Below are 26,904 nucleotides of genomic sequence, written 5' to 3'. Positions count from 1 at the left end.
TTTGCTTACAGAACAGCCATGAAATCCCAGTTTTGATATTAGACCCAGGATTTTATTTTTTTGTTTTCATTCTTTTAATTATAATGCTGGAAGCCTTGAGATACCATCAAGCTTTGATATAATAAAGTATAACTTTAGAATACAGTCAGCCGTTAAGTATACTACTTTACTGCTTTAACCCTTTCAGTCCCAAATTAATTTATTTTAAATGTAAGCAACCAGTTTTTAAATTTTGAGATGTGCATGATCATGGTAATTAAAAAATGAAAAAAAAACTTTGCTCACACTTTTCAATGAAGAGTAATTAACGTCGAAATTAATTTAATTAATAATTATTGTTTCATAATATTTCCATTATTTTTATTTAATTCATTACTCAAACAAATATTTAGATGGGATAGCATAATGCCCAATAGCCAACATTCCAATTTTCAACGCAAGACTAAAATAAATGCCCTATCTCTGCATGGTGAAAGAAGAAGCTGCCTCAGCGAAATGCGTGAACAGCATGACCGCTTCTGTAATTACTTTGTTCACAGGTGACCTCACTTTGTTGTACGTACCAGGTTGGCACCATGCGTAGAGCAGATGCTAAGTATGAGCTCTTGAAAAAGAACAACGCTTTATCTTTACCAGGTGCTTGCTGAGTGACTTAGAAAACAGATGATTCCAATTGGAATCACTGGGGCTGAAAGGGTTAATGAAGCTTAAAATTGGGCATCCAACTGTAAACTGAAAATAAGACATCCAACTCGGTACCTGTGAAAAGCAGGTTCTTGGCGCAAAATGTTGTCCAAAATTTGACACATCGCATTATCTTTTGGGCACTGCAGGTCGGATGTGGTTACGATGGCACTCATCACAGCATTGCATCGGTTGGTCGAAAGCCTGGCACCGTTCTTGAGTGCATACCTGACTACAATCCTAGTTCAGGTAAGTGTGCTCAAGCGATTTACTCCTATCACCTCACATTATAAAACCATCTTGAAAAAAAAAAAGTGTAATTGTTACGTGGACTCTTTGGAGAATTCATTCTTACGATCTTAAAAATCTGGTGCGCTTGAGAACCCATGAATATCTGCTTCACATCGATTTGAACTTTTTCTTTCTTTTTTTTTTTCAAGCTTGCTGGAATTTTGTAATCACTGTAGTGCAAATATTTTATTAGTACTTAGATGCATAATTTAGACGAGCACTCTAAGAGGTACAAAACTTGTTGAGAGCATGGTAAAAAGTTATGGCAGCTTCGCGCTTGTGGTGCCAAGCCTGAAGAAGAACGGAGCTGCATGGCCTTCTTTGTTTCTTTTTTCTTATTTCTTTCCCTTTCTCTCTGTTTCTTGTATTTGTTTGTTGTACCTATTGCTTTCTATCTATTTCTTTCTCTTTCTTGTTCCTTCAATTTTTTATTTCTCGTTCTTCTCTTTCTTTCTCTCTCTGCTTTTCTTTATTTCTCTCTTTTTTGGTCTTGCTTTGTTTCTTCTATCTCTTTTTTCGAGTCTGTTTCGTTATTTTCATTCTCTCTCTTTCTATGTCTTTTTATTTTTTTAGGTCTTTATTCCTCTCTATTTTTATCGTTCTCTTTCTTTTACCTCCTTTCTCTCTCTCTCGTTCACGCGTTTCACTTCGCCAAGCAGAGCTTTCGTTTAACGCTCGCACCTGCTGTACTCGGTAGTGGGGCTTGCTCAATTCCTGTTGCACATAACCACCTGTGGTTTTGTGCAGACACCAAAGTTTTTATGGCCGTCTTAAGCAGCTCTGCTGTGAAAGAGTCGCACGGTCCCTTATTCATTCGCCTAAGGTGACTTGAAGGTGAAAGTCATCTTCTTCTTCTTCGTCTTTTTCTTCTCATTCCATTATATTGATCTCTGCTCACCTTTAATCAAGCACCGATTCTGTGCGATTTGTCATCACGTGACGTCATGATAATTTTGGCGATCTGTGACGTCGTCAAGACGTCATTACTTGGTGATGGTTTTTTGCATCATTCATGTTGATGCTGCTGGAATTTTTCACATTTGATGAGGCATCTAAGGCTTCCACATTTGTAGCCTTTTATACATATTGTGTCAGGGTCTCTACCTGCAGATTTGTTTTGTTTTTTATTGTGTTACAAGGTTGCATTGTTGGCCTATAAAGGAGCGGTGACTCAAGCCATTTTATTTTTCTTTTGTGCGTCGTATCGGTTGCAATTGTTGTCTCTACATTAGGAAACCGATCAGTTGAATGTAAAGTGATGTTTTTTATGCAATAATCGTGCTTTTGGTTCATCTTTTTTCCTTCCCTACTGTAAATGTTTGTGCATCATCTTGACTGCTTACTCAATTAACCAAATCCGGTGCTAGTACACTTCTTGAATGTGTCTCATTCTGAATCAACCTCCACCAGGTGTGCACAATGCACGTGTCTTGCGCAAAGGAAGCAGCCAGCGGAACCCTGGGTCAGCGGCTGGAGTCTACATCGACGCACATTGCCCACCATGTGCCAGCTCGCGTCCTCATTCCAGCCATTGAGGAGAGCTTCCACAAGCTCAGCCATTCGGTACGTGCCGGTGTTCGGAACTATGCTTTCAAAAGATTGTTGCGTATCCTTGATTATTCAGACATGTATAAGTGCGGGCTAAAGTGTAGACTTGCAATAAACCCTCCATAGACTGCTTCACTGTGGGAAAAAAAAAAATTAAACATTAGCATGATGAAAAAATTCTATTTGTGGTCTGTGAGTAGCATCATTCCTCACTCTAAAACATCACATGTTGCTACAGACTCTTACTGAGTAGAACGAGCTAAACCGTGGCAAAAATCTGATGCCTCCAGTGAACTAACTTGTTTCCGTAGTAACTAACTTGGCTACATCATTGCACATTATGTCAAGCGTCGCATTTATTTCAACTTGGATGGCACTTGCGAACCACACACCTTCCTTGCTGGAAACTCGGAAGGGCAGATTGCAGTATAAAGTAAATAATACAGCCTATCACAGGTTCAAACGGGGAAGCATTTTGGGGCTATTGCATTTAGCTAGCAGATTGTTCACTAGTTGGTGAACCACCCTTTTGTGCTATTGCATTTTTAGGCAGCTGCTCTGGAGCCCCTGATGTCGCTGTTGGGAGAGTTTATCAGCTCCATGGAGAAGGCTGACCTGAAAGGTCACCTGCCCCAGCTTCAAGAACTGGTCCTCCAGCTGTTGGCCTACCGCCGGGACAACTCGCAGGTGAGCAAGCAGCATTCAAATGCATGAAAATGGAGCGAGTGTCATTTGGCTCGAAAGGAAATTCAAGTTTTTACGGTAAAACGTCACTCACGCAAGTGTTGGTGATTTGTAGAATCGTATAACTAGAGAGAGTTATAAAACAGGTGCATCTTACCTGTACTTACATACGGAGCAGACACCTGGAGGCCTATGAAGTGGGTTCAACTTAACTTGAGGACGACGCAGCAAGCAATGGAAAGGAAAATGATAGGTGTAACCTTAAGGGACAAGAAGAGAGCAGAGTTGGTCTGGGAACAAACGGGTGTTAAGGACATCTTAGTTGAAATCAAGAAGAAGAAATGGACATGGGCAGGGCATGTAGTCCATAGGCAAGATAACCGCTGGTCATTAAGGGTAACTGACCGAATTCCAAGAGAAGGCAAGCGCGTGAGGGCAGATGAGATTAATAAGATTGCGGGTATAATGTGGCAGCAGCAAGCACCGGACTGGGTTGATTGGTGGAACATGGGAGAGGCCTTTGCCTTGCAGTAGGCATAGTCAGGCTGATGAGGATGATAACTTGAATTTGCCCTCTGTACTCTTCCGCGGTTATACGTTCAATTTGCCATCAGCTGCTGGTACAATAACATGCCTTGAGCCATTCGCTAGCTCGAACGACCTTCATTGACCTCTGTGCTGGAATTTCCAGGTGGAGGATGCGGAAGTTGACACCGTCGAGACCAGTATCGTTGGCGTTGTGACCTCTCTGTCCTTCAAGCTTTCGGAGGTCACGTTTCGCCCATTCTTTTACAAGGTGCGTGATATGTATATAAGCCCCCATTGTTTGTTCTCTTGTTTTACCTTATGCAGTATCCTACAGTACCTTGTTTTCTGGCAGTGCACAGAATGAAGATAGTTCAGTGAACAGGCCCCAGAAAAGTGCACATTTCAAGTACAGAGTGCCTAGAACGTCCCCAGAATTAGACTGGGGGAAAAAAAATGTTTAAAGAACTAGTGTTAGTATTTACTTAAATATTTAACGATAAAGCTTTCATGCATAGGTGGCCATAGCGTGTTCCTTCTGAGATAAGAGTTTGTTTCCACTTTACTTCAGTTTGTGTGCTAAGTTTTTACTTGAGCAGATGTTTTCAATCCATTCTTTCACAATCTTTGTCCGACACATTAATGGCCATTTACCTGTTTTCTTGTTGTGTTTTTATAACTTGAAGCATGCCGTTATGATCAGTGTTGCTCAACATTTACAATTTTTTCTTTATTGAGATTTAAACTGATAGTAAGTGCCTTGCACCACTTAACATTTGTACAGAACGGCACATCTGCATTGGTGCTTGCATCGTCAGTGGTCACTGCCAGACTGTAGGTCTTATTTAGTTTGCACACACTCGTCGAACAGTCTCAGCTGATCTTCACTATTTGGGATTCTCACTAAATAGTGAATAAATCACTGCCACATGGCACAGTCATCGCATCAGCGCCCTAATCTCCTCGCGAACATTTTCCAGATATACAACTGGGCTGCTGTTGAAGATCCGGATAAGAACAAGGTCCTCACATTCTACCACCTCACCGAAAGGTAAAGAATTTCCCGTGGCAAAGAGCACCCATCTGTTGGTAATTCGAAGTTTTCGATTTACGGGATTGAGCGCACGAACCTTATCTGTATGCTGTCTCCATTTTGCAGGTAGTACAGGTAATATTGTACTCCGTGTTGTGATGTAGGATGTATTAAAAAACAGTGTAACGGCATTAGCAAGTAAACTTACGCAGTAGTGCTAAAATTAGAAATATCGCAAGAATAACGTAACAATTCTGTTCTAACGTTATTCCTTCTTGTGCCCTTGTTATCATTGAGGGTATTAGGTATGAAGTGAAAACAAGCTTTGCATTGCACTGTCTCATCATTGATCTAATTTGTCCCATTTTATTTTACTAACCTCCAATTTTTTAAAATTTGCAGGTTATCAGAAATGCTGAAGAGTTTGTTTGTGCTGTTTGCGGGAGTCTTCGTGGAGCACAGTGCCGACTTGTTGGTGGCCACAAACACCGCAAAAACAGGTGCGTGCTGTAATACGTTCGCTCTTCCAAGCCCCCGCTTCGTATTTGTTGCACATTGTGTGTTCTGCGTAAGTCTTAACTACCATATTTACGCATGTGCTGTTCTGGTGTATTCATGCGTGTGCTGTTCTGGTATTTCGACCTCTTGACAGTACCAGAACTTTCGAGTGGAAAAAACTTTGGTTCTACTAATTGGACATTTCGATCATTCATCCCCTGACAGTCTCAAATTGCACGAGGCCAATGAGCATTGCATATGCTGTGTTGCGGACAGTCCGGGACTGTTTCAAAGGCCCAGTGAAGCAATCTATTTGATGTACATCACGCAACGTTTTTTATATTGCTGTGTAATTAGCTAGGCATTTCACGATTGGCTTTAGAGAAAGATGTTCAAGCTGAAATTTCATTCTGACATGTGCTGATTGACTTGTCAACAGAGGAAGACTATTTTGACGATGAAGCCAAAAGCTGTCTCCTGCTGAACCATGTTCTGGCAACCCTGACGGCATGCTTCCATCATGGAGGCAAGCAGTTTCTGACACGCGAGAAGGCTGCATTCTTGCTCAAGCCATTGGTGAACCAGGTACGTGACAAGGGATTGTTGGTTCTTTGCACGTTGTTTAGCGGTTAGTGCGAAGAAAATGTAGAGGTGAAAAGTGCTGTAACTTTTCATAAGAGATTTGAGTTATGTGGAGATTATGTAATCAAAACATAAAGACTAGGCATGACAGTAAAGTTGAGTTTGGTTAGTGGTCAGAGCATTTGAACAGGTGTAGAAATTAGTTTAGTCTCCCGGCCTCTTAGTTGCCTAGTTTGTTCTACCTAGCTAATGGGCCACACTGTAGTTATGTGCCATCAGTAACAAGTAACATGAGATACTTTGTAATTCTGCTTTCATGCCATTGGAAAACTTCCTAATGCTATTCTACTCTGTACTGAGAGAGCATTGGAAAACTCTTGATAGCACCAGCAGCCTTGGGGGAAGATGGCATTAGTATTCAGTCTAATTTAACTTTGCTTCTTCCAATGAATGTGTGTGTGTGTGTGCGTGCACGCATTGTGGGGAGGGTGAGGAGTGGAACGGTTAACTTTGCCTAAAATGTAGCTTGTCTGATAATTGGGAATTAATCTGCAAGTTTTCAGTATACAACGAAGTTCACTCTGTAAAGAGAACTTAGATACCAGTAATAAGACATTTTCCGTTACAATAAACGGAAATCGGCTTTTTCTAAATTCGTACCAAGTGCAGGCTAATGGGAAGCTATCTGGGTAGCTTTTGCACCATAAAACAGCAGTTTTTAATACCCAACCTCCAACTTAACATCACCAGTTTCACAACACCTCCCACGGCTCGTGCTGGGTGAAGAAAAAAACAAACAATGGAAAGCAGATGCTGCTGTGAACAGCTCAACCAAATCTTGCAGTCGTGCACAGCAAGGAGAGTTTACAAGCAGAGCACAAAGTTGCCACTTTCTCCAGCACCCTCTCTATATAGAGGCCCGTCCTCACACTCTTTGGAGATGCCTGCAGCTGCTGTATGGCGTCATGCAGCAGATTGCTGCTATTGGCTGATAGCTGACATAAACCAAGTCAAGAGCAGTGTTCGGATCAGTTGCACTTCCTGCCACAGGGTGCCCGCACTGCGTTCTATAGTCTGCTAAAATTACACAGTAGCAACACTGCCGCATTTGAAATCACACAGGGAGAGACTGATCGCATTTCACAATGCGCACTCAAGCTCACGACACACACTGCTGTAGCTTCTTTACCTCTTTGTCATCTCCCCTGTGTAGCTTCCAGCATGCTCATCAGGACAAAAAATGACCGAGAACACTGAAAGCATGCGACAAATCCCTGTAACTCCAGTCATACTTCACGGATTTGGATTTGAAAAAACTTATGCGGCAATCCATTCGTGAGGCAATAAACTCCGATACTGAGATCATTCGATGGTTACTTGGAAAAGTGATTCAGGGCCATTTTAAGTTATCTCTCGTTCACTGGGAAGCTGATGGGTGAGTGTGGCGTATCTTTTTTCGAGAGATCTAACTGGGTTTTCCTTACTCTCCAACTAGGTGGAGAATGAGTTGGGTGGCGAGGAGGCAACGCAGAAGCGAGTGGAGCGGCACCTGGTGCCGTGCTTGGCCAGCTTTGCTGCCGGCTGCGAAGACGCCACCCGAAAGGAGTGGCACCAGAAGCTTCTCTACCAGATGCGCAACTCCAAGGCACAGGTGTGTGGAGTCACGAGAAACCCCGTTGCACCCTAAAATAAGGCTAGACCATTTGCGATGTACATGGAAGGCGTGTACATAGTACAGTAAAAGCTCGTTAATTCAGAAAATCGGTTAATTCGGACACGTCATCTGGTCCCTGTAAACATACGCATCACTCTATGAGACTGGGCGCCCGTTATTTCGGACAGATTTGACCGCAAATCAGATAATTCGGCGACTTTCGGGCCGCTGGCGAGGCTCGAAAACGAAAAAAGAACAATTCGGAACAAAAGTGAAGCTCAAACGCAGCATCGCCATGGACATCAATTATCGACTTGGCTTGACTTGAAACTGGTTGAACGCCTTTTCTTCGCGTGTGGGTTTGGCGGTGCCATTTTGTTGCTTTGTTGCCGTTGTTCTCGTTGGTGTGCTGCATCGTTGAACGCCGTTTTATCGAGAAACGATTCACTGTGGCTCCTTTACCTTGATCGTTGCTGGTGCTTTTGTGCTGACTTCTCGTGTGAACGCACTCTCCGCCGATGGCAACGCCGGCGAAGCGGCCCAAGTACGATGCCAAGGACTTCACCACCAAAGTAGAAATTTTGCGTGCCCTGAAAAAGGCTCTCCCAACAAGAAGTTGCTCCTGTGCCATGACGTCGGCAAACAATACGAACCGACTCCAGCGATGCCGCAGTGGCCGAAGTGTCGCCGAACGACGGTGCCGATGACAAGCAGGATTTCGGAAGTGTTATGCCGGATGCAGTGACACTCGAGAATTATATCGGCATTGATGGTGGCGTTGCCACTGCCGACTCTCTGACTGATGAGCAAATCGTCAAGGAAGTGATGCATGGCGACAAATCCGAGAATGAAGAGCCTAATGAGGATCATCCACACCATGAGCCTCGTACTGTGAAAGAAGCGGCGGAGGCCCTCATCGCTCTTGAAGAATTTTGTTTTGTCACTGCAGACAGCATGCGAGCTGCTGAGCACCTTGAAGGGCTCAAAAAAATTTTGTCCGCGCGAATTTCTGCTAGAAAACAGACACGCATCCGCGATTACGTTGTAAAGTAAAGGTATGTTGAAAAAACTCTTGCATTTATTGTGTTTATTTCGACCATTCGATAATTCGGACATTCGGTTAATTCGGACACTTTCTCCGGTCCCTAGAAATCCGAATTAACGAGCTTTTACTGTACTTGCTTGTAACGCATGCAGGTTTCTTGTTTTATTACTATCATGGATGTGATGTGCTCATGAATATAACTTGCACCACTCAATGTTATTTTCCGGAATATACACTCAAACCCTGATATAACGAATGCAGATATAACGAATTATAGATTAAAGCAAAGTAAATGAGGAATAGTCTTGTGATACATAGAGTGCTACGAATATGCATTTATAACGAATTTTCGGATATAACGAACTTATTTTCGTGTCAAACGCGACTTTGTTATAATGAGACTTTGTTATAATGAGGTTTGAGTGTAGTGGTGTGGGGCAGAGCAGAGTTAGTTCAAAGGGCTGGGAGTCTATTTCTGCCTTTCACTAACACCGTCCCAACGTTGGAGCGGCCCGCAGTCTTGCCCCCATAAAAATGGGATGAAGATTCTTCCTGACATTGATTAAAGTTTACTACCTACCTACCTACCTACCTACTTACCTACTAACGCTGCTGATAACGTAGTTAGCAAAATATGAGTGTATTCTCTGTGGACGAAGGGTGGCTTTGTTTTCTGCCAGATGATGATTACTAAAACACCAGCATCTTTTGCAGTCATTCAGAACCCCACACTTATCTACTGCTTTAAACTTAAAACATTTTTTTATTTTTTGAACAATTTTGATGAAACTCACTGAGTTTATGTATATTTGTGAGCTGATTTCGAATATGCAGTTATTTTTCTAGTATAATACAAAGTTTTTTAAATAGAGGATATCTCATGTGTGTTTCAGGGAGCAAGATATTTCCTAAACTGAGAGAGTTACTAAATAAAACAGCACGTCACAGCAATTTGGAATCATAACTGTGTGCAGTTGAACAATGGATGTTCTAAACCCATTTGACAAAAGTTCAACAAATGACAACATTCGCGAAATCCCAGCTTGACAGCAAATTGATTGCGAATGTTCAACATACTGTAACATTCGTTCAAAGGTGTTTAGAACGTCCATTTTTGTTTTACTGCACACAGTTCTTATTCTGTATTAGTATTGCGGCACGCTGATCTGCTTAGAAATTTTCTCAGCTTAGGAAATATCTTACTCCCCAAAACGCACATGCAATATTTTATATTTTAAACACCACATTTTACAGTACAAAAGTAATTGCATATTTGAAGTCAGCACAAAAATATGCATAAACTCTGCAAATTTAATCAAAATTGATCCAGAAATAAAAAAAGTTTTAACGAATAGTGTTTCCCCTTAACCCTTTCACTACCGTAAAAAAAAAAGAAAATTGTACCAACTTACTGAAAAAATGTTTCACTCAATTTGTCTACCTTTCTTTTTCTGAGTAAAACAGTGCCATTCTTTCAATTCAGTGGGGTTCCATTATTTCACTAATTGCATAAAAAAAAGATCACTCGAAGGTGGCTGCACCGCATGGCAGTGTAATGACAGCCGCGAGACAAATGGCACAGCATGGACCAGTGGGGCCATCTAGCATCAAGAAGCACAACTATGACAACTATAGTCACCATTGGCTCCATGTTGGGCAATCTTCGCTCATGACAAGTATAATCGTCATCGGTAATTTTGGTACAAAATCTCATGGCGACTATACTCGTCAGCAGGAGCGAAAGGGTTAAATGCAACAGCAAGGGCTACGTGAAAGTGACATGTTCCACACGTTGCCACGCTGTGCAGGTGCGTTACACGACGCTGCTGGCATTCCGCGAGGCGGTGCGCAAGCTGGGTGACGACTACCTGTCCTTCCTGCCTGAGGCTGTTCCGTTCCTGGCTGAGCTCATGGAAGGTATGAACCACTTGCGTTACCTTGCAGAAAGTTTTTTTTTTCTGTTTGAGCCGTATCATGAAGAGGTTGATATTTCACCCCCCCCCCCCCCCAATTTGCATAGTCGCAGGACGGAGCACTGCTTGTTGATAGTAAAATGTTGCGGCTAATTTCTTTAAAAGAACTGTAGTAGTGTGGAAAGCATTTAATAATCTGAGGATGAGGCATGGTATATACATGTGTATTACTTTATTATGTTGTTTCAAGAGCAAAAAGCCAACACAGTGCTGAGATCACGCAAAAAGATGTCGTAGCATTCACGCTAATTAGTATGCACTTTACTAAGAATTAATTAATGCTTTGGTGTATATTTCGTCTTGATTACATATACAGTCAACTTCCAGTAATCTACTCGCCACAGTGGTCTAATGGTTATGGTGCTTGACTGCTGACCTGAAGGTCGCGGGATCGAATCCCGGCTGTGGGGGCCGCATTTTCGATGGAGGCGGAAATGCTTGAGGCCTGTGTACTTAGATTTAGGTGCACGTTAAAAAGAATCCCAGGTGGTCGAAGTTTCTGGAGCCCTCTACTGCAGCGTCCCTCATAATCGTATCGTTGTTTTGGAACATTAAACCCCAGCAATTATTATTATCATTTGACCTTGAAGGGACCGATGAAATCGGTTGAATCATCCGGTGGGTTCAATTGCACAAAAGAATGGAAGTATAACAAACCAGACCACTGACCTGTACAGCTGTGTTTGTGATCGTAACGTGTCCCTCGAATCAAACAAGGTTCAGAGTAGAAAAGTAATGTAAGAATGACGTTTCAGTGCCTTAGCTGTGCAAGAACCCAATGAGCAACTTGTTTTTTAGCAATAAAGAAATTGCCTGTCTTCACTTCTGGCAACAAGAAAAAGATGAAACCAGTGGACGAAGTCTTCACACAATGAAGCCCAATTACGTAGTATCCGTCATCATCACTTGGTGGGCACCACGTAGTATATTGCTGTGAAGAACTGAAGAACAAAATGTGTAGTTGTTTGTCAACAATGCAATTGATGTCCCGTATTGCATCTTTCAAACGGCTCCTTAAAAGTCAGAAACTGAACAGTTGCCCACGCTATGCTGACCATTTTGCTCGTCCGTGTTGCAATGCTTGCAGATCTCTGGGTTGCCGAGAATGCTCGACTTGTTGCCACTACAGTCAAACCCGGATATATCGAACTCACAAAAAAACGCTTGTCAGTTCGGTATAGGGCATAATTTTATATACCGTATTTGCACGAATATAACGCGAGTTTTTTTCCAAAAATTTGCGAGTTCGAAAGGCGCCTCGCGTTATATTCGGGTTAGCGCGAAATTTTTTCGAGTTTTTTTTTTTTTTGTTTAAAAATCTTCGTCCCTGTAGCGTGCGCCGCACGTTCCAGGGACTTAGCCGGTTCGTCGCACCATATAGCACATTTTATTCCTACTTGCGCCTCCGGTGACCGCGCGCGGGAAGGCACCGTGTCGCCGACGCCTGCCTGGCGTCTCGGAACACCGCCGCTCAGTACAGAAACCTCGTGCGTATCGCAGTCGACGCATGCGGCACTACGGTATGCTGCGGCGATCGCATTGTGCCGCTAGCGCTGCTAGCGCCATGGGAGCCACAGTGGCAACACGTGGATAACAATCATTTTGGAATAACTTCGCCTCCTTACGCCTCGCGCTCGCAGCTCGCTCGTCGCTGTGTTCGGAACGCACTTTCTTCCGCATTGCCTGTCATAATGAACAAGCGGAATCAATATACTGCCGCGTTTAAAAAACAGGCGATCCTGCTGGCCGAAGAGAGGGGCAATTCGGGTGCGGCGCGGCATCTCGGAGTGACGGAGTCAACCATTCGAGGTTGGAGGAAGTGCCGTGACCGCATCTTCCAAGCTGCACCAACTCGCAAGGCGTTCCGTGGGCCCAAGACCGGCCGCTTCCCGAAAATCGAAGAGGACCTGGCAGTATTCGTGCGCCAACGTCGCGGCCATTTTCTGCCTGTCAATGCCGAACTCGTCCAGATTAAGGCAAGGGAGCTTGCACGTGAGGCCGGCGTGCCCCGTGACACCTTTAAGGCCAGTCGCTCGTGGGTGCAGAAGTTCACGCATCGTGCGGGATTCTCGCTTCGCCGAAGGACTTCGATTTGCCAGAAGCTTCCGGCCGAGTACGAAGAGAAGCTAATTGAGTTTCAGCGGTATGTAATTAAGATGAGGAGGGAGAAGCAGTACCCCGTAGGCCAGATCGGAAACGCGGATGAGACTCCAATCTTTTTGGACATTCCGGCTGGCTACGTGATTGACGAACTTGGCACCAAGGAGGTACGCGTCCGCACAACGGGCAATGAGAAGACTCGGGTGACGGTGATGCTGGCGTGCACGGCGGACGGGCGCAAGCTGCCGCCTTTTCTCATATTTAAAAGAAAGACTCTCCCAAAGAACAAGACATTCCCGCCCCGGATGTACGTCAGGTGCAACGAGAAGGGCTGGATGGACAGTACCATGATGAAAGAGTGGATCCGTGTTGTGTGGGGAAGACGTCCGGGTGCGCTCCTCAACACTCCAGCTATGCTTGCGCTAGACGCATTTAGAGGCCACTTGACCGATGAGGTCAAAGAAGCGCTCCGCAAGTCTAACACCGACCTTGTTGTCATTCCCGGAGGAATGACTTCGCAGCTCCAGCCACTGAATGTCTGCATAAACAAGCCCTTCAAGGATCTCGTACGACGGGAATACGAGCAGTGGCTGGAGGCTAGCAATCGCCAACTGACTCCATCGGGCCGCATGAAGCGAGCGTCAGTGAGCGAGGTCGCTCAATGGATTCATAATGCTTGGGAGGCCCTGCCGTCGGCAATAGTGTCACGGGCATTCCTGAAGTGCTGCCTCTCGAACAGCCTGGACGGCACGGACGACGACGCGGTTTTTGCCGACAGCGACAAGGACTCGAGCAGTGAGGAAGAGTAATCGGGCGAGCTAGTGGTTCTAGCATTTCCGACGGATGTAAATGTAAATAAAGCCCTGCGCGCGACCACTTTTTGACTGCTGTTTACAGTTGCATCACTTCGCGTTATAATCGTAATAAACTTTTTTTTTTTTTCATCCAGGCCGATAGTACCCCCCTCGCGTTATATTTGCGGTCACGTTATTTACGTGCCAATACGGTAAGCCTGCTAAAGAATTGGATGTCATAAATTCACATACCATTCATAAAAGCACTTTATTGACGAAGCTAGCTTCTTTTCGTCGGCATTGAAGATAACCCGGGGTTCATATCTTGCTGTAATGTCGGGCCAGTTTTCTTGCATCCATTTGTTCACACTGTCGAAGTCCACAGCTCAGCTTTTGCCAGTAACCGCTTTGCCGACAATCTCGTGCCTTTCTTTGAACCGCTGTAGCCAACCGGAGCCACCTTGAAAAGCCTCCCTGCCAAGGAGAAAAGCCGTGTCCTTTGTTTTTTGTTCGATCATGGAGCCTGACACGGGGAGGTTGCGCGACTGAACGTTGACGAACCACTTGTACACGGCTGTCTCGACATTTCATACATGGCCGTGCATACGCGTCGGGCACCACGGGCACCGGGTCTTTTGTCCGCTTTATCCCTAATCTCCGCCTTATTCTTCAAGATCGTGCTGAGAGTGCTCCTCGGAATCTTGTACGCTGCCGCAATGTCCGACTTCTTCTCACCACGTTTGACTCGATTTATAATTTCGAGCTTCACGGCGAAAGGCAAATTCTGCCGCTTCACACTAGCCATCACGGCACAGGCGCACAGTACGAAGCACAACGAACGAGAAATGCAGGGAAATAACTCGCACGACGAGAGTACAAGAGGCCCTGATTGGCTGTCTCGGCAAGCACTGCGGGCGGGTCAGGATCATTTTTTGCAGGGGGGTGATGGCGGCTCGACTGACGCGGCGCAGTCACGGTAGGGAGAGCGGGTCATGCGCCGCCGGGTTAAACCACATTTGGAGTGAGCGGTGGGGAAAAGCGCCAGTTTCCCTGCCGCTACGAGGGAAAGCCAACTTCCGGGGGCACCTTTGCCCCGCTTGACATTCGATGTATCGGGAGTCGCTGCTATTGTTGTTCGATGTAACCGTAATTTTTGCTATATATTCACACTGTAACTATACCGTGTTCAGAAGTTGTTCAATATACAGGATAATTCGATGTAAATGGGTTCGATATAGTCGGGTTCGACTGTAGCTCAACAACCACTTATCTCCTGAAAGTGGGCTCTTAGTCGGGCAGAAATTAGTGCATCATCAATGTCATGCTGTGTGAGCTCGCATTTCACGCTCGCCATTTTGTGATGGCAGTGGTGCCGGCTCTGACTAAGCCGTTGTGAATGCAGTTCTGGTTTCGTAGTAGATCGCAAGGCCGGAGGAATTCTTCAACAAGCTTTTGTGGGGGGAAAAAAAGGAATAATAATGTGTTACAATTGGATAAATGCTATAGTAATTAATTGAGAGGTAGTACCGGTTTTTGCTATAAAGTATTCCCAGGAAAGGCCAAAGAAAGACTGTTTCGATAGCAGCAGGTTCAACACATTCGCTGTACCCTAGGTGCCATGAAGTCTGATACGACTGCTATTGCAAGCATTACAGTGGTCACCATTGTGGTGAGGAGTGCGTAGGATGGCCAGCAGAGTTCGAATTATCCAGCAAAGGGCAATTTCAGGAAATTATCTTTGGTACCATAGAAATGTATGGGGCACCAGCTGTGGCCTTTTGTTAACATGAGGTGAACCATAAGACCAAACTATGTGGAGTCAAATTTATGGAAGTCTACCATATTTGAATAATGCATAAGTCATTGTGCTAATCCCACAAGCCAAACGTTTTTGGTAGGCTTGTGCGAATATTCGAGCACTTCGAATATTCAAAAGAATATTTCAGTACTCGAGTTCACTTCAATTCGAGTTTAAATTCTTGGAAATTTCGAAGTATTCGAAATGAACTAATAGGTGTATATTAGTCCGCATGTAACCCCACCTGTAAAGGTGGCTTCACTGCAGTGGAGAGGTGCTTTACCGTGAATACACCTTTCCAGGAAAAATCTGCACTGCTGTGAAGCCCCCACTTAAAGGTTAAGTCAACATAGTACCCTCACATCGATTCATCCTTTTTTAAGTTTAAAAGCTTGTTATACCGGTTTATATGCTCTAAGTATAGCAAATTTTAAAATGTAACATATCTTACAGCAGGGGTCTCAAACTCACCCCAGCTAGCAGGCCGCAGGCATGACATTTAGTACCGCAAGGGCCGGGATAGTGAAAAAGGTGGAAGCATGGGGGGGGAGGTGGGGTACTTTGTACAGAATACCAACTAGCCCGGTCACACACCTTGCTTTGTATAGAAAGTCGGCTAAAGTTGCCATGTGAAAGACCTTTCCCATATGTTATATATGCGTCATTTCTTAAGGGGATTCTACGCGATTCGACGCCAAAAATGCCTAAAATCTGGACGCCGATTCTGCAATACAGAGTTGTTGTTTCACGGTTATGTCTCAACACATGGTGACCGCAGGGGGCGCCTCACGACAAGAATGCTTTAGACCAGTCATGCCTCTGTAGGTCATGAACATAATTATGAAGAAAATGAAGAAAATATGGGATGAAGACCGCCATGTGTGGGCTGTGGGCCGCAAGAGAGAGCTCTGCAGGCCGCATGCGGCCGGCAGGCCACGTGTTTAAGACCCCCTGTTTTACAGGTTATCACTTGCATTCTACCAAAAGTGAAATCTTGCTAGTGCTATTCAAAGTTGCTTCCACTTCCTTTGAGCCAAGGATAATGACATTTGCACATGCCTTGTTTCAATTTAAAAGAAGTATTGTGCAGGTTAGTTGGGTCATGACAAATGTGCTCATTTTTCTTTATAATACTATGTGATATATACTATTCGAATTCGATTCGAAATTATTCAACCAAATCGCTGTTCACTTCGAATTCGCTTCGAACCTAAAATTTACTATTCGCACGAGCCTACTTTCTGGGCCTATCAGTTTGTAGCCATGGTCGCTCCCGTCACTGTTTGCACTTGCTGATATTGTACGTAACAGCCTATGCAGATGCGCATAATTTTTTGAGGGTCAGGAGCTAAAGTTATACAGATAACTTATCTTTGCCTTTTCCTCCTGTTCAGATGAGAGCACAGAAGTGGAAAGCCTATGCCAAGACGTCATCCTTGAAGTGGAGCAGATCCTCGGTGAACCTTTAATGAAATATTTTTAGTGTGCAATAAAATTTATGATGAACATAAGGCATTGTATTTCACTCTTATGAATGCTTTTGCACTGCAGCTAAAATACCTGCTACCTGTAGTTGAAAGCACTTGACTGTTGTAGACTGAGATTTCACTAGCACAGAAGCCGAAACAGCTTTTCTGATCAAACAAAAGATTATAATGGTTGAACATTTTTTTCTGTCTATTGGGAGTATTTGTGTAGTAATATGTTTAGTATGGCAATGATTTACTTATTGGTAATCAGTGTTAATAAATATGAAAAACTGAATGCTTACTCCATATCCACCACGGGGGTGTAGCGGTTACAGTGCTGGACGGCTGACCCGAAGTTCGCGGCTTTGATCCCGGCCGCTGCGATCGCATTTCGATGGAGGCGAAATGCTAGAGGCCTACGTACTCTGCGATGTCAGTGCACGTTAAAGAGCACCAGATGGTAGAAATTTCCTAAGCCCTCCACTAGGGTGCGCCTCATAATCATATCGTGGTTTTTGCACGTAAAACCCCAGATATTATTTATACTTACTCCAGCACATCAACATATTTTAACCTTTACAGTAAGTTTTCAGCACTCTATATGCAGGGTGTTGCTTTTTTTTTAGAAAATTTTTTAGACTTTTTATAAAAATGCCATGACAGTCAGGCCCCTGTCATCTTCACATATGAACTCTACACCGAGGTGGAAAAACTGAGCCACACATAAAGTTATACATTCAAATGACTGAGTAATTAACAATAGCTTGTCAATTACCTTTTTAATTAATAACTTGAGAGCTGTTGTTTATATGGAAGAGTTGTAGGGCCTGACAATTTATGGCACACCCATTTTTTAAAAATTGCAACAAGAAAACACACGTAATTTGAGATAATAATCATCGAAATTCATGGCTACGATCTAGGCGATACCAAAACTGAGCGCACCGGGCGTGCAGGAAATGTGGCAGATGTGTTACGTGAGGCCGGAAGTTTAAGTGATGTGCTTTGGAAAAAGGCGTGGCGTAGCAGAATATGACAGGAAAAATTGCAAGTCATCTTAAATACCCAAATGGACTGTTTATTCCTTGCTATTGGTGTGTAGTGCTTATCTGTTTCTTTCGCGCTGTACCCAAGAAAACCGCAATTTCCATTTTTTCTTTCACTGTACAGCTTAAAACTAGGCGACAGCCACTGCGGCACTACGTCTCGCAGACAAGCGAACGAGTTCTTTGCACTTCTTTTGAGTTTAACAGAGAAACCAATAAGCACTACACACAAAACGCATAATAATGTGGACTGACAGTCGCTTCAATAGCGACAACGGCGTGCAGGTCAAGTAGCATGTGCCATCGGTTTTTGTGGCGCAGTCGAGTCAAGAGTGCGCGTTGACCTTTACCAGCTGGCTCTTATGACCAAGAAGGCTTACATTTTAATGTGGTCGCATCAAAGAGCTTGTTTTGCAGAAATTCAGGTGTCGGCGTCGTTGGTTGTCAGCAAAAAATCAACATCCGTAAGCGTAAATTCGAAGTAGATGTAAATAAACACATCATAAAAAATCTTCGGTTCTAGTGGGACTGGACATTCGAACCTGCGACCCCTCGCTCCATCGCGCCAATGCATTTAGCCACTCAGCCACCACACATACATCCATGGGTTCTCAAACTGGGTTCCGTGAAGGACATGTTAACGTTCCGAATGCAACCCGTGCCAGTTTTACCCCTATTAGCAACTAATTTATTTAGTTAGACACGCAAATTTGCATTGCATTTTGCATATAACAAAGCCTTCGGAAGCTGCATCTGCACATCGGGTGTTTACGGGTAGCGAGAGACCCACGTGCACGTGGTAGCAGCACTAAACGCTCGTCGTCTAGTGCACGGCAGAAACTTGCACAAACCTACTTGAACTTACGTGATCAAAATGGCAGGAAACTTCAAGAAATCGAAAAACTCAAACTATCCGAAAGTATTTCGGATGCCTTAGTTGGCTTACTATTTCGGAAAAAAATGCTCTAGAGAATAAGGTTACGTAGGTGTAACGGCAGCAGTGGTGACACGCTTAAAGGGGTACTACACAAAATTTCGCAGCCGAAATAGCCTGTGAGATCGATTCCCGTGAGCATGTGTATATCTGCAAAATATCAACATCGAATATAGCTTCGAAGGTATTTTATATGAATTTTGAAGTTTGCGTGACATTGACACCCTTGAAAGCAACGTTTATAGAACCTGTTTCAGTTGCCAAACTCCCCGCCTCCGCCGTACTCTGAAAGCGGCGCGCAACCGACTTCCGGTGCAGGTGGCGCTACTGCAGCAACAGGCTCTACGTAGCAGACGGCGAAGCGCGATTACGGGCGGCGGACAGCTGTGGCTGTCAGCGCAAATATTGAATTGTTTATCAATAGAGTTGCGAAAACGACTTATTTTTCATTTATGTAATAGTGTTAAATAGCATGATTGTCAGCAACGTTATTTGAGACTGGGTCTGCACATGTTCTGTGTTACGCGAATGACAGCAGGCACCGTGAGCACGGCCGTCGCTGCTGCTCTCTTCATGTTCATTGCTACAGACATTAGCGTTGCTCAATGGCTAAGTGCAATATTGAAATACCAGTGAAGTTGATTTCACAAACCTTTTTTGCCTGGCTACCAGAAGACTCTGTAAATGTTCTCATAGGTATTTAGAAACAAATAGGTCATTGCATAATTTCGTCGGAGGCTCACGAGAGAATATTTTCGTGCTGTCTTTCCTCTGACAGCCTTCACCTTGCCCAATTACAGGTTTTATTGCAACTCGGATTTTGATTATGTGTAGTGCCCAAGGAACGGAAAGAATACAGCGAAAGGCCGCTGCACATTATTCCGCTGTTGTTATTCATGTCATATAAAGCAGTGTAGTAGCCACCGTAATTGTAGGGCGCGCTTGTAGAATTTCAGTCTGGCAAGCTCGTGATACAGAAAGTTATCGGTGTGTCACTCGATTAAATTTGATCGCAATAAAGCTTGACCAGGATCAAATCTGTCGGTCATGACTGACTCACTCGTGCAAGTTGCGGAAAGGAGCCAGTCGCACTTGATATGAACTCCGTTTATATCGGCCGCGACTAGCTGAGATCGCAGATGGCCTTAACATGTACGATTCTGTCCTCAGCTTACACGACATAATTCGCACTTAAGTGCCGAATGTTGCGTATGATTTAATCCTTCATAAAAATGCTTTTGAAATTTTCGTGCACTTACAGCTTTTCTTTTTAAACAATTTTATTTTCTTGAAAGCATTAAACATTAAAATTGCAACCGTCATGTTCCAGCTTAATTGTATTTTTACTGTTTTGAAACGACACCCTTTCAAATAACCTTTCGCTTCAATGAAGTCACCGAGATAACAGTGGTTAATACTGGCGTAGCCAGGGGGGGGGGGGTTCAGAACCCCGAAAATTTCCAGTTTTGCTTGTGTGCACGCACAAACATACGTAAAGTATGATTGAACATCTCCCCCCCCCCTCTTCCCGAAAAAAATTTCTGGCTATGCTCCTGGTGTTTAAAGCTGTTCGGCTGCTGACCCGAAAGACGCAGGTTCGATCCTGGTCGCTTGCGGCCTTCGCATTTCGATAGAGGTGAAATGCTAGGTGCCCGTGTACTGTGCTATTCCGGTGCCCGCTAAGCAACCCAAGGTTCTCGAATTAAATTATCGGAGCCCTCCACTACGGCATCTTTCATATAGCCTGAGTAGCTTTGGGATGCTAAACCCCATAAACCAATGAATAAACATTTCCCGCAATTATTACTCACATGTACCTTGACTGTAATCAGCGGCGTAGACATATGGGTGCGTTCGGTATTTCTATGCCCACCCTCCCCCCGGAAACTTAACTTCTCGCCAAGCCCCTGCTGTCAATAAATCAGCTTTCCCAAACTCGGTGCTTCGGAATTAGCTGAAAACTGTCATTAAAAGCAATTACTGAAAGTGATATGTGGTACACGTACATTTATAGAGTACAATAGTGCATGTCAAAAATGTGCATAAATCACGTGTTTAATTGAAATGTTTGCGGGTTACTTCAGTATTTACAATAATTACACATCAACCTCTGAAGATTTTCAGGAGAAACGAGGCATTTCGATCCTGGCATTCGTGAATCGCTCATCAATGATACTTGAGAAAACCAGCGAGAAAGACGCACACACGAAGAAAGGAATCACAGCACCACGCTGAACTTACAACTGACATTTACTTGAAAAGAACACTGGCCTGAAACAACCAAAACAGCCATCACATGCACCAAGCTCTCAGCAAAGTACAAAGAAAAAAGGATGAAGCATCATAATTGCCCTAACTTAATGTTTGCTTCTGTTTTCGCGGGTTTTCTCAAGTTTAGTATGGCATAGCAAGCAACACTTGTGATTAACTTGTGTCATTAATTGTGATTTGTCTGGCAGCCTTTTATTCTGCCTGATCATGCTGAGCCCAAAAGTGCCGCGGTCATTTGTTTGTCCTTTTGCCGCTGTGTAGCCCGGCCGAGTTTTCAAACTGAAGTAGTTCTAGAAACGTTGCTTGAAAGCATGCTTGAAAGTGAGTCGAAGGTGACCCCTATTTCTCCGACGCCACCACGCTGCAGCCGATACAAGTTATGATGACGTCATAGTCGCCATTTCTCGCGCTTGCGTCAGCAGATTACTTTTCGGTGGCTGCTCGCGAGTCCGTAGCCGCGGCGCACGCATTGAAAGTTTTGTATGGTTCGTACTTGTTCCGTCTGGGCTGCGAATAGAGGTGTGCGCCGAGACGTCGGCGCGCCGCCGCCGATGTGTTCTCTCGGCGCGATCGGCGCCCCATTTAAGTACGATTAAATATTTTTTCAGTAAATCTAACTTTGTTTGGCACCTTATGCCACCAGTAAAGGCTCGGTTCTTTCTTAATTCTGCCCACTAGGTGTACGAAACACACCTCAATTGATTCGCCTGCCGCTTCAAGTTAAATCACTGGACCACGAAAAGTTGTGAAGTGCTCCCAATAATGTCGAAATGTAGTATTGGGTTCAAGGTAAACGGGAATGTCAAGTAACTTTCGAGCTCACAGTATTTAAGCGAATCCGGGTCAGTGACAGCGCCAACGGTGGTTTTTGGCGAGGACTGTCAACATATTCTGGCTGACGATCTACATCCCTCTCAAACAAAGTGTAGTTATATGAGGCGGGCTTTGAAGAGTAATAAAAATTCGGTATTGGAATAACAATAAATATGACTGTGAAAGCGAGTCGAGGAACAGGGTCAGGTCGAAGGGGAAGGGCGGGGGTATATGGAGACGGGCGGGGTTAACTTATTGTACAAAGATTCGATGCGGATGGAAGCAATCGCTTATATTGCTCAGCAGTCCTAAATAAGCAAGAGTTGCTTAGGGTATATATTTAGAAAAAGTCAGTTAAGAAACTAGAACATTAAGCCTTTCATGAAGATAAGAAAGGAAAAATGACAATAGACTAAATGCCCAACATATTGTTACAGAACAGAAACGATCCCCAAGCGTGGCTGGTTCCGGCAAGGTCAACAGTTGGACGAGATGGCGATCACTAAAACGTTCGTGTGAAGTAACGCATACAACAGGACAATGCGGACAAAACCCTAAAGTGTGGGTGTATAATATGTCTTGTGTTTCTTCCGCTTTCTCCTGCATTTCGTGCGATGCTCCACGCCAGGATATCAAACGGAGTTATATCCTGCCTTTCCTTCGTCCGTTTTCTATCTCGAACTAAATTCAACTATCATATCTAGGTGACGATATGTCACAAGCGTGCTTGAAACAGGACATCACTGACGTAGCGTGCTGGGCGAGTTGGTTCATAATTCGGAAGAGGAAACCAAAAAAAAAAAAAAAAAAAAAACGAAGACAGCGAAGGAGTGCAACACAAGCGCTGGACTTACAACTAAATGTTTATTGAAGAAAGCCCCCACACCAGGGCCGAACCCAAGAATATTTTTCGGGGGGTGCTTGTGTGTAGAACGGCTAACTTTGGCAACTGGTGGTCGATGTGAAGGCGTGCAAGTATTTTAGTGTCACTCGAAAAGTTAAAGCATGAAAAACTCCCCCCCCCCCCCTTATGACCCTGAAAGTCTCTCTACCGCTGCATACGAGCACACCGTGTTGGAGTGAATAAATACCGCCGTCATAGCCGGATAGCTCTACAGCGTGGCGATATCTCTTCTCGGGTCATCTAGATACCGAAACACTTCCGCCCTCACCTGGGTCTGCATGTTCTGAGCGTTGAGAAGCCGAAGTCGGTCCCAATCTTCGGAATCCTCACCCGTCTGGCCCGGTCGGCGCCGCGCCAGACGACTGAGGATTCCCCTGCCCATATAGACTGGCTATAATTATTTACGTGCAATGGAATCAAATATGTCAAAACTGCACAATTCTGGCTTTCTAAAATCATGTTCTTTGGGAGTGAGAGGGTTTAAGCCCGCGGTCACTCCTGCCCCTGGCTCCTGCCCCCCCCCCCTCGCTACGGGCCTGGACACAGCGTTCACTTGTCTTCCGTGCCGAGGATTCATACCAAACGGCAATATACCTGCTGCACGAAGCTGGCAGCCGCGCCAGCAATGCTTAGAGCATAGAGTTTCCTACAATACTTACTAGAGGGAACTCTGGCGCTAGTGTCCCCGGAGAGTAAAAGTGTGACGGAGAGAGCAACCGAGGAAGAGCTAGTGCTGGAGAATTTAAATTGGAAAAAGGCTGAAGCAAAAATTCCAAAGCGCACTGCCGCGGGTTTAGATGGGATTCCCGTTAGCCTCATTAACGAACTAGGAAATAGCACTAAAGAAGCACTGCTGAAAGCTGTAGAAAAATGCTTAAAGGACAGGCAAATACCGGATAGTTGGCGAAAAGGTAGAATGAACTTAATCTATAAAGGCAAGGGAGAAAAGGATAACATTCGCTCGTATAGACCACTAACCATTACATTGGTACTATACAGGTTGGCGATGCAGGCAGTAAAAATGAAAATAGAAAAGTGGGCAGAACACAACGATATTTTGGGACAACTCCAGAATGGATTTCGAGTCGACAAGCGGTTAGACGATAACCTGTTTGTTCTCACTCAGTGCATAGAAATATCTAAAATAGAAAATAGGCCCTTGTATATGGCTTTTCTAGACATCACTGGGGCGTACGACAACGTTAATCAGGAAATTTTGTGGGATATATTGAAAGGAATGGGCATAGGCGACGACTGTATACAGCTTTTGAGGGAGATATACCGAGAAAATACAGTTTGCATAGAATGGGAAGGAATGAGTAGCAAAGAGAACGTTGAGATTAGCAAGGGGCTGAGACAGGGATGTCCTTTGTCCCCGCTGTTATTCATGCTGTACATGGTGAATATGGAAAAAGCGCTAGAAGGTAGCAACTTTGGTTTTAATCTGTCACACAAACAGGGCGGCGTGATGGTTGAGCAGAAGCTTCCAGGATTATTTTATGCTGACGATATTGTCTTATTTGCTGACAGTCGAGAGGATATACAGCAGCTGGCGGATATATGCGGAAGGGAAGGGGAAGCTCTAGGACTAGGATTTAGTGTAACAAAATGTGGATTGATGGTATTCAATGACCCTTGTGATCAGGCGGTGTCAATACAGGGCCAAGAAATACCGAGGGTGAGCGAATACAAGTACCTAGGAGTATGGATAAATGAGGGTGACAGGTACATGGAGGTACAGGAAAAAGCCTCAGCAGCAAAAGGAAAGAGGAATGCTGCAATAATGAAGCACAGAGCATTGTGGGGATACAATAGGTACGAGGTGCTTCGAGGTCTGTGCAAAGGTGTAATGGTTCCGGGGCTTACTTTTGGGAACTCAGTGGTGTGCATGAGGGCAGAGGCGCAATCGGGAATGGATATAAATCAAAGGACTGTGGGACGCCTCGCGTTGGGTGCTCACGGGAAGACGACAAATGAGGCTGTAAAGGGCGATATGGGATGGGCAGGTTTTGAGGCGAGGGAGGCTCAGAGCAAAATAAGGTTCGAAGAAAGGCTAAGGAATATGAAGGAGAGTAGATGGGCAGAGAAGGTGTTCCGTTACTTGTATAGGAAGAGCGTGGACACACAGTGGAGAAAAAGAACTAGGAGGCTCACTAGTAAATATACGGCTGGTAGTGTAAGCAGTATGTCAACAAAGAGCGTTAAGCGAAAAGTCAGAGAGGCGGAGAGGATTTACTGGATGGCAGCTATGGAGAAAAAACCGGCTTTGAGTAACTACCGAAAGGGTAAAAATGAAATAAGGAGGGAGGCATTTTACGACAATTCAATGGGAAGCGCTTTACTGTTTGAAGCGAGATCGGCTTGCCTTAGAACGCGTAGTTATAAAGCGAGATTCAGTAAAGAAGAGGAACAATGCACGTGCTGCGGGGAAGATCAGGAAACGACGGAGCATGTTCTGATTGAATGTGGAGACATCCACCCGGGTGTACGTTTGGGCACGAGCCTACATGACGCCTTGGGTTTTAGAGACAATGGAAAGCTGAACACACCCGCGATTGAAATAAGTAAGAGACGGTTAGAGTATTGGTGGCAGAAAACTAGAGAGAAAGGACAAAAATAAATAATGGGAAAAAAATAAGGACATTCTGCCGTAAAGGGCACAGAACGGAGCTGAAAACTTAAGGTTTTTTTTTTCTGGAGTAAAATAGTTTTAATTGAAGTAAAGACACTAGGCCAACGCTAAAAAAAAAGAATAAAGGTTTTTTTTTTTCGAGCCTGCTGGCACACTTGTCACCGCCCCGTTATAAAGGGGACGCTCATAGCATCCATCCATCCATCCATCCTATGGGAGCTGCAACGCATGGCGCTTCAGCCAGCATGGGAATGATGGTATGGTGGCTAGTAGCCACCATAATGATGGGTAGTACACGGATTTGTCTAAACTTCGTACTATCGGCTCCGTTTGGCTCCGCGTCTCCTGCATCCGCTTTGTCGCAAAACGAAGTTCCGCAAAAGTCAGCAGTCCCACTTCAGCACTTTAACATTTTTTTAGGCTCACCAATCCAAATCTGGTCACGAAGTTCACAAGAGTCCATTCTTTTATCCGAAACGAACGCCAAAACACAGATATAAACAAAGCCACAACTGCGTTCGAAGCCGTAAGCACGAAGATTAGGCAAATCCGTCTACTACCCATCATTCCCATGGTGGCTGAACTATCTGAACGATCGCAGCGCCAGAGTCCCCTGTAGTTAATTTTAGGAAACTCTATGTGGCTTAGAGTACTCCAACAAAAATGGCGGCAGTGCCGCTGTCGGAAACTCGCGCATGCGCAGATCATTTGGTGAGATCGGCCTATTCAGCAAGCCGCAACAGGCGAACCATTGCAAAATATTAACCGTGCATATATAAATTCGAAAATGGACGGGACAAAGAAAGGCAACCAGCGCTCTTTGTCTCTCTTGGTCCCGTCCCTTTCCAAACCTTCTATGCCCTGTTAACATTTTGCAATGGATCCACACCAACTTGCACAAGCGTCAACTCTATCAAACTATACAGCTCAGTTATAGCGAGCGCTTCTCCTGTTCTCATGTGTCTGATCTAGTCCTTCTTGGTTCACACTGCAGAATTGCTTCGCTACGAACCAGCTAGACAGCTGCGAGGTAATTCTACTTTAAACTCGATTTCTTCAAAATATGATGAAACTTTCAAAAATCCAGGAATTCGAGATTTCCAAACGTTCTAGGCTTACACTTTAGGTTAAAAACTCCCACAAGATCTGTTCCATCAGAATTCGACGAAAGATTTAAAAACCTAGAAATGAAAATGCCTGGAGGCTACAGCCTTACATTTCTTTTCACAAATGACACCAGAACTTACTTGTGAAGCTGTGCATTTGCCCGAGCATGGACAGGCCAGCACCGTATTTCATTTTGACGTATGCGTTACTATAGATTGAGCGACATTTGTGCGCTACAAGTGTGAGTGCGATAATGTGCAGTGCAACTTCTAAGCACCGCTTCCTGTGCCGTTGTTGTAGCCGAGACGGTAAAGCGTTCGGCTCACAAGCGAAGGGGCGCTGGTTCGAATCCCGCTTATGGCATCGTCAGAAAAACAAACAAAAAAAAAAACAGAGCGGTTTGACGCAGTGATGCGGCTGCCGTGGCTGAAACCCACTTTGCGGATCAAGAAGTATTGGTTCGTTTCGCACTGCCGGAAATGCAGAGCGTAGCATGATGACATCATTCATGTGCAGGGG

At 44.5% G+C, this 26,904-nt stretch overlaps 1 protein-coding gene across 1 annotated transcript in view; it reads left to right on the top strand.

The window, feature by feature from the left end:
- Positions 1 to 16,695, top strand: part of LOC119406357 (HEAT repeat-containing protein 1-like) — a 93,526-nt gene extending 76,831 nt beyond the window's left edge. The window contains exons 34-43 of the mRNA XM_049420057.1: positions 834 to 933; positions 2,386 to 2,538; positions 3,073 to 3,210; positions 3,899 to 4,003; positions 4,713 to 4,783; positions 5,168 to 5,265; positions 5,703 to 5,848; positions 7,341 to 7,496; positions 10,353 to 10,461; positions 16,604 to 16,695. Of these exons, the coding sequence (XP_049276014.1) occupies positions 834 to 933; positions 2,386 to 2,538; positions 3,073 to 3,210; positions 3,899 to 4,003; positions 4,713 to 4,783; positions 5,168 to 5,265; positions 5,703 to 5,848; positions 7,341 to 7,496; positions 10,353 to 10,461; positions 16,604 to 16,692 (1,165 nt within the window). The 3' untranslated portion in view covers positions 16,693 to 16,695. The remainder of the gene's footprint in view (positions 1 to 833; positions 934 to 2,385; positions 2,539 to 3,072; positions 3,211 to 3,898; positions 4,004 to 4,712; positions 4,784 to 5,167; positions 5,266 to 5,702; positions 5,849 to 7,340; positions 7,497 to 10,352; positions 10,462 to 16,603) is intronic.
- Positions 16,696 to 26,904: the final 10,209 nt, after the last annotated feature.

This window comes from Rhipicephalus sanguineus, chromosome 10 (genome assembly GCF_013339695.2).
Source record: "Rhipicephalus sanguineus isolate Rsan-2018 chromosome 10, BIME_Rsan_1.4, whole genome shotgun sequence".
NCBI lineage: Eukaryota > Metazoa > Arthropoda > Arachnida > Ixodida > Ixodidae > Rhipicephalus > Rhipicephalus sanguineus.
Note: the sequence above shows the minus strand (reverse complement) of the source record. Positions and strands in the feature narration are given on the sequence as shown.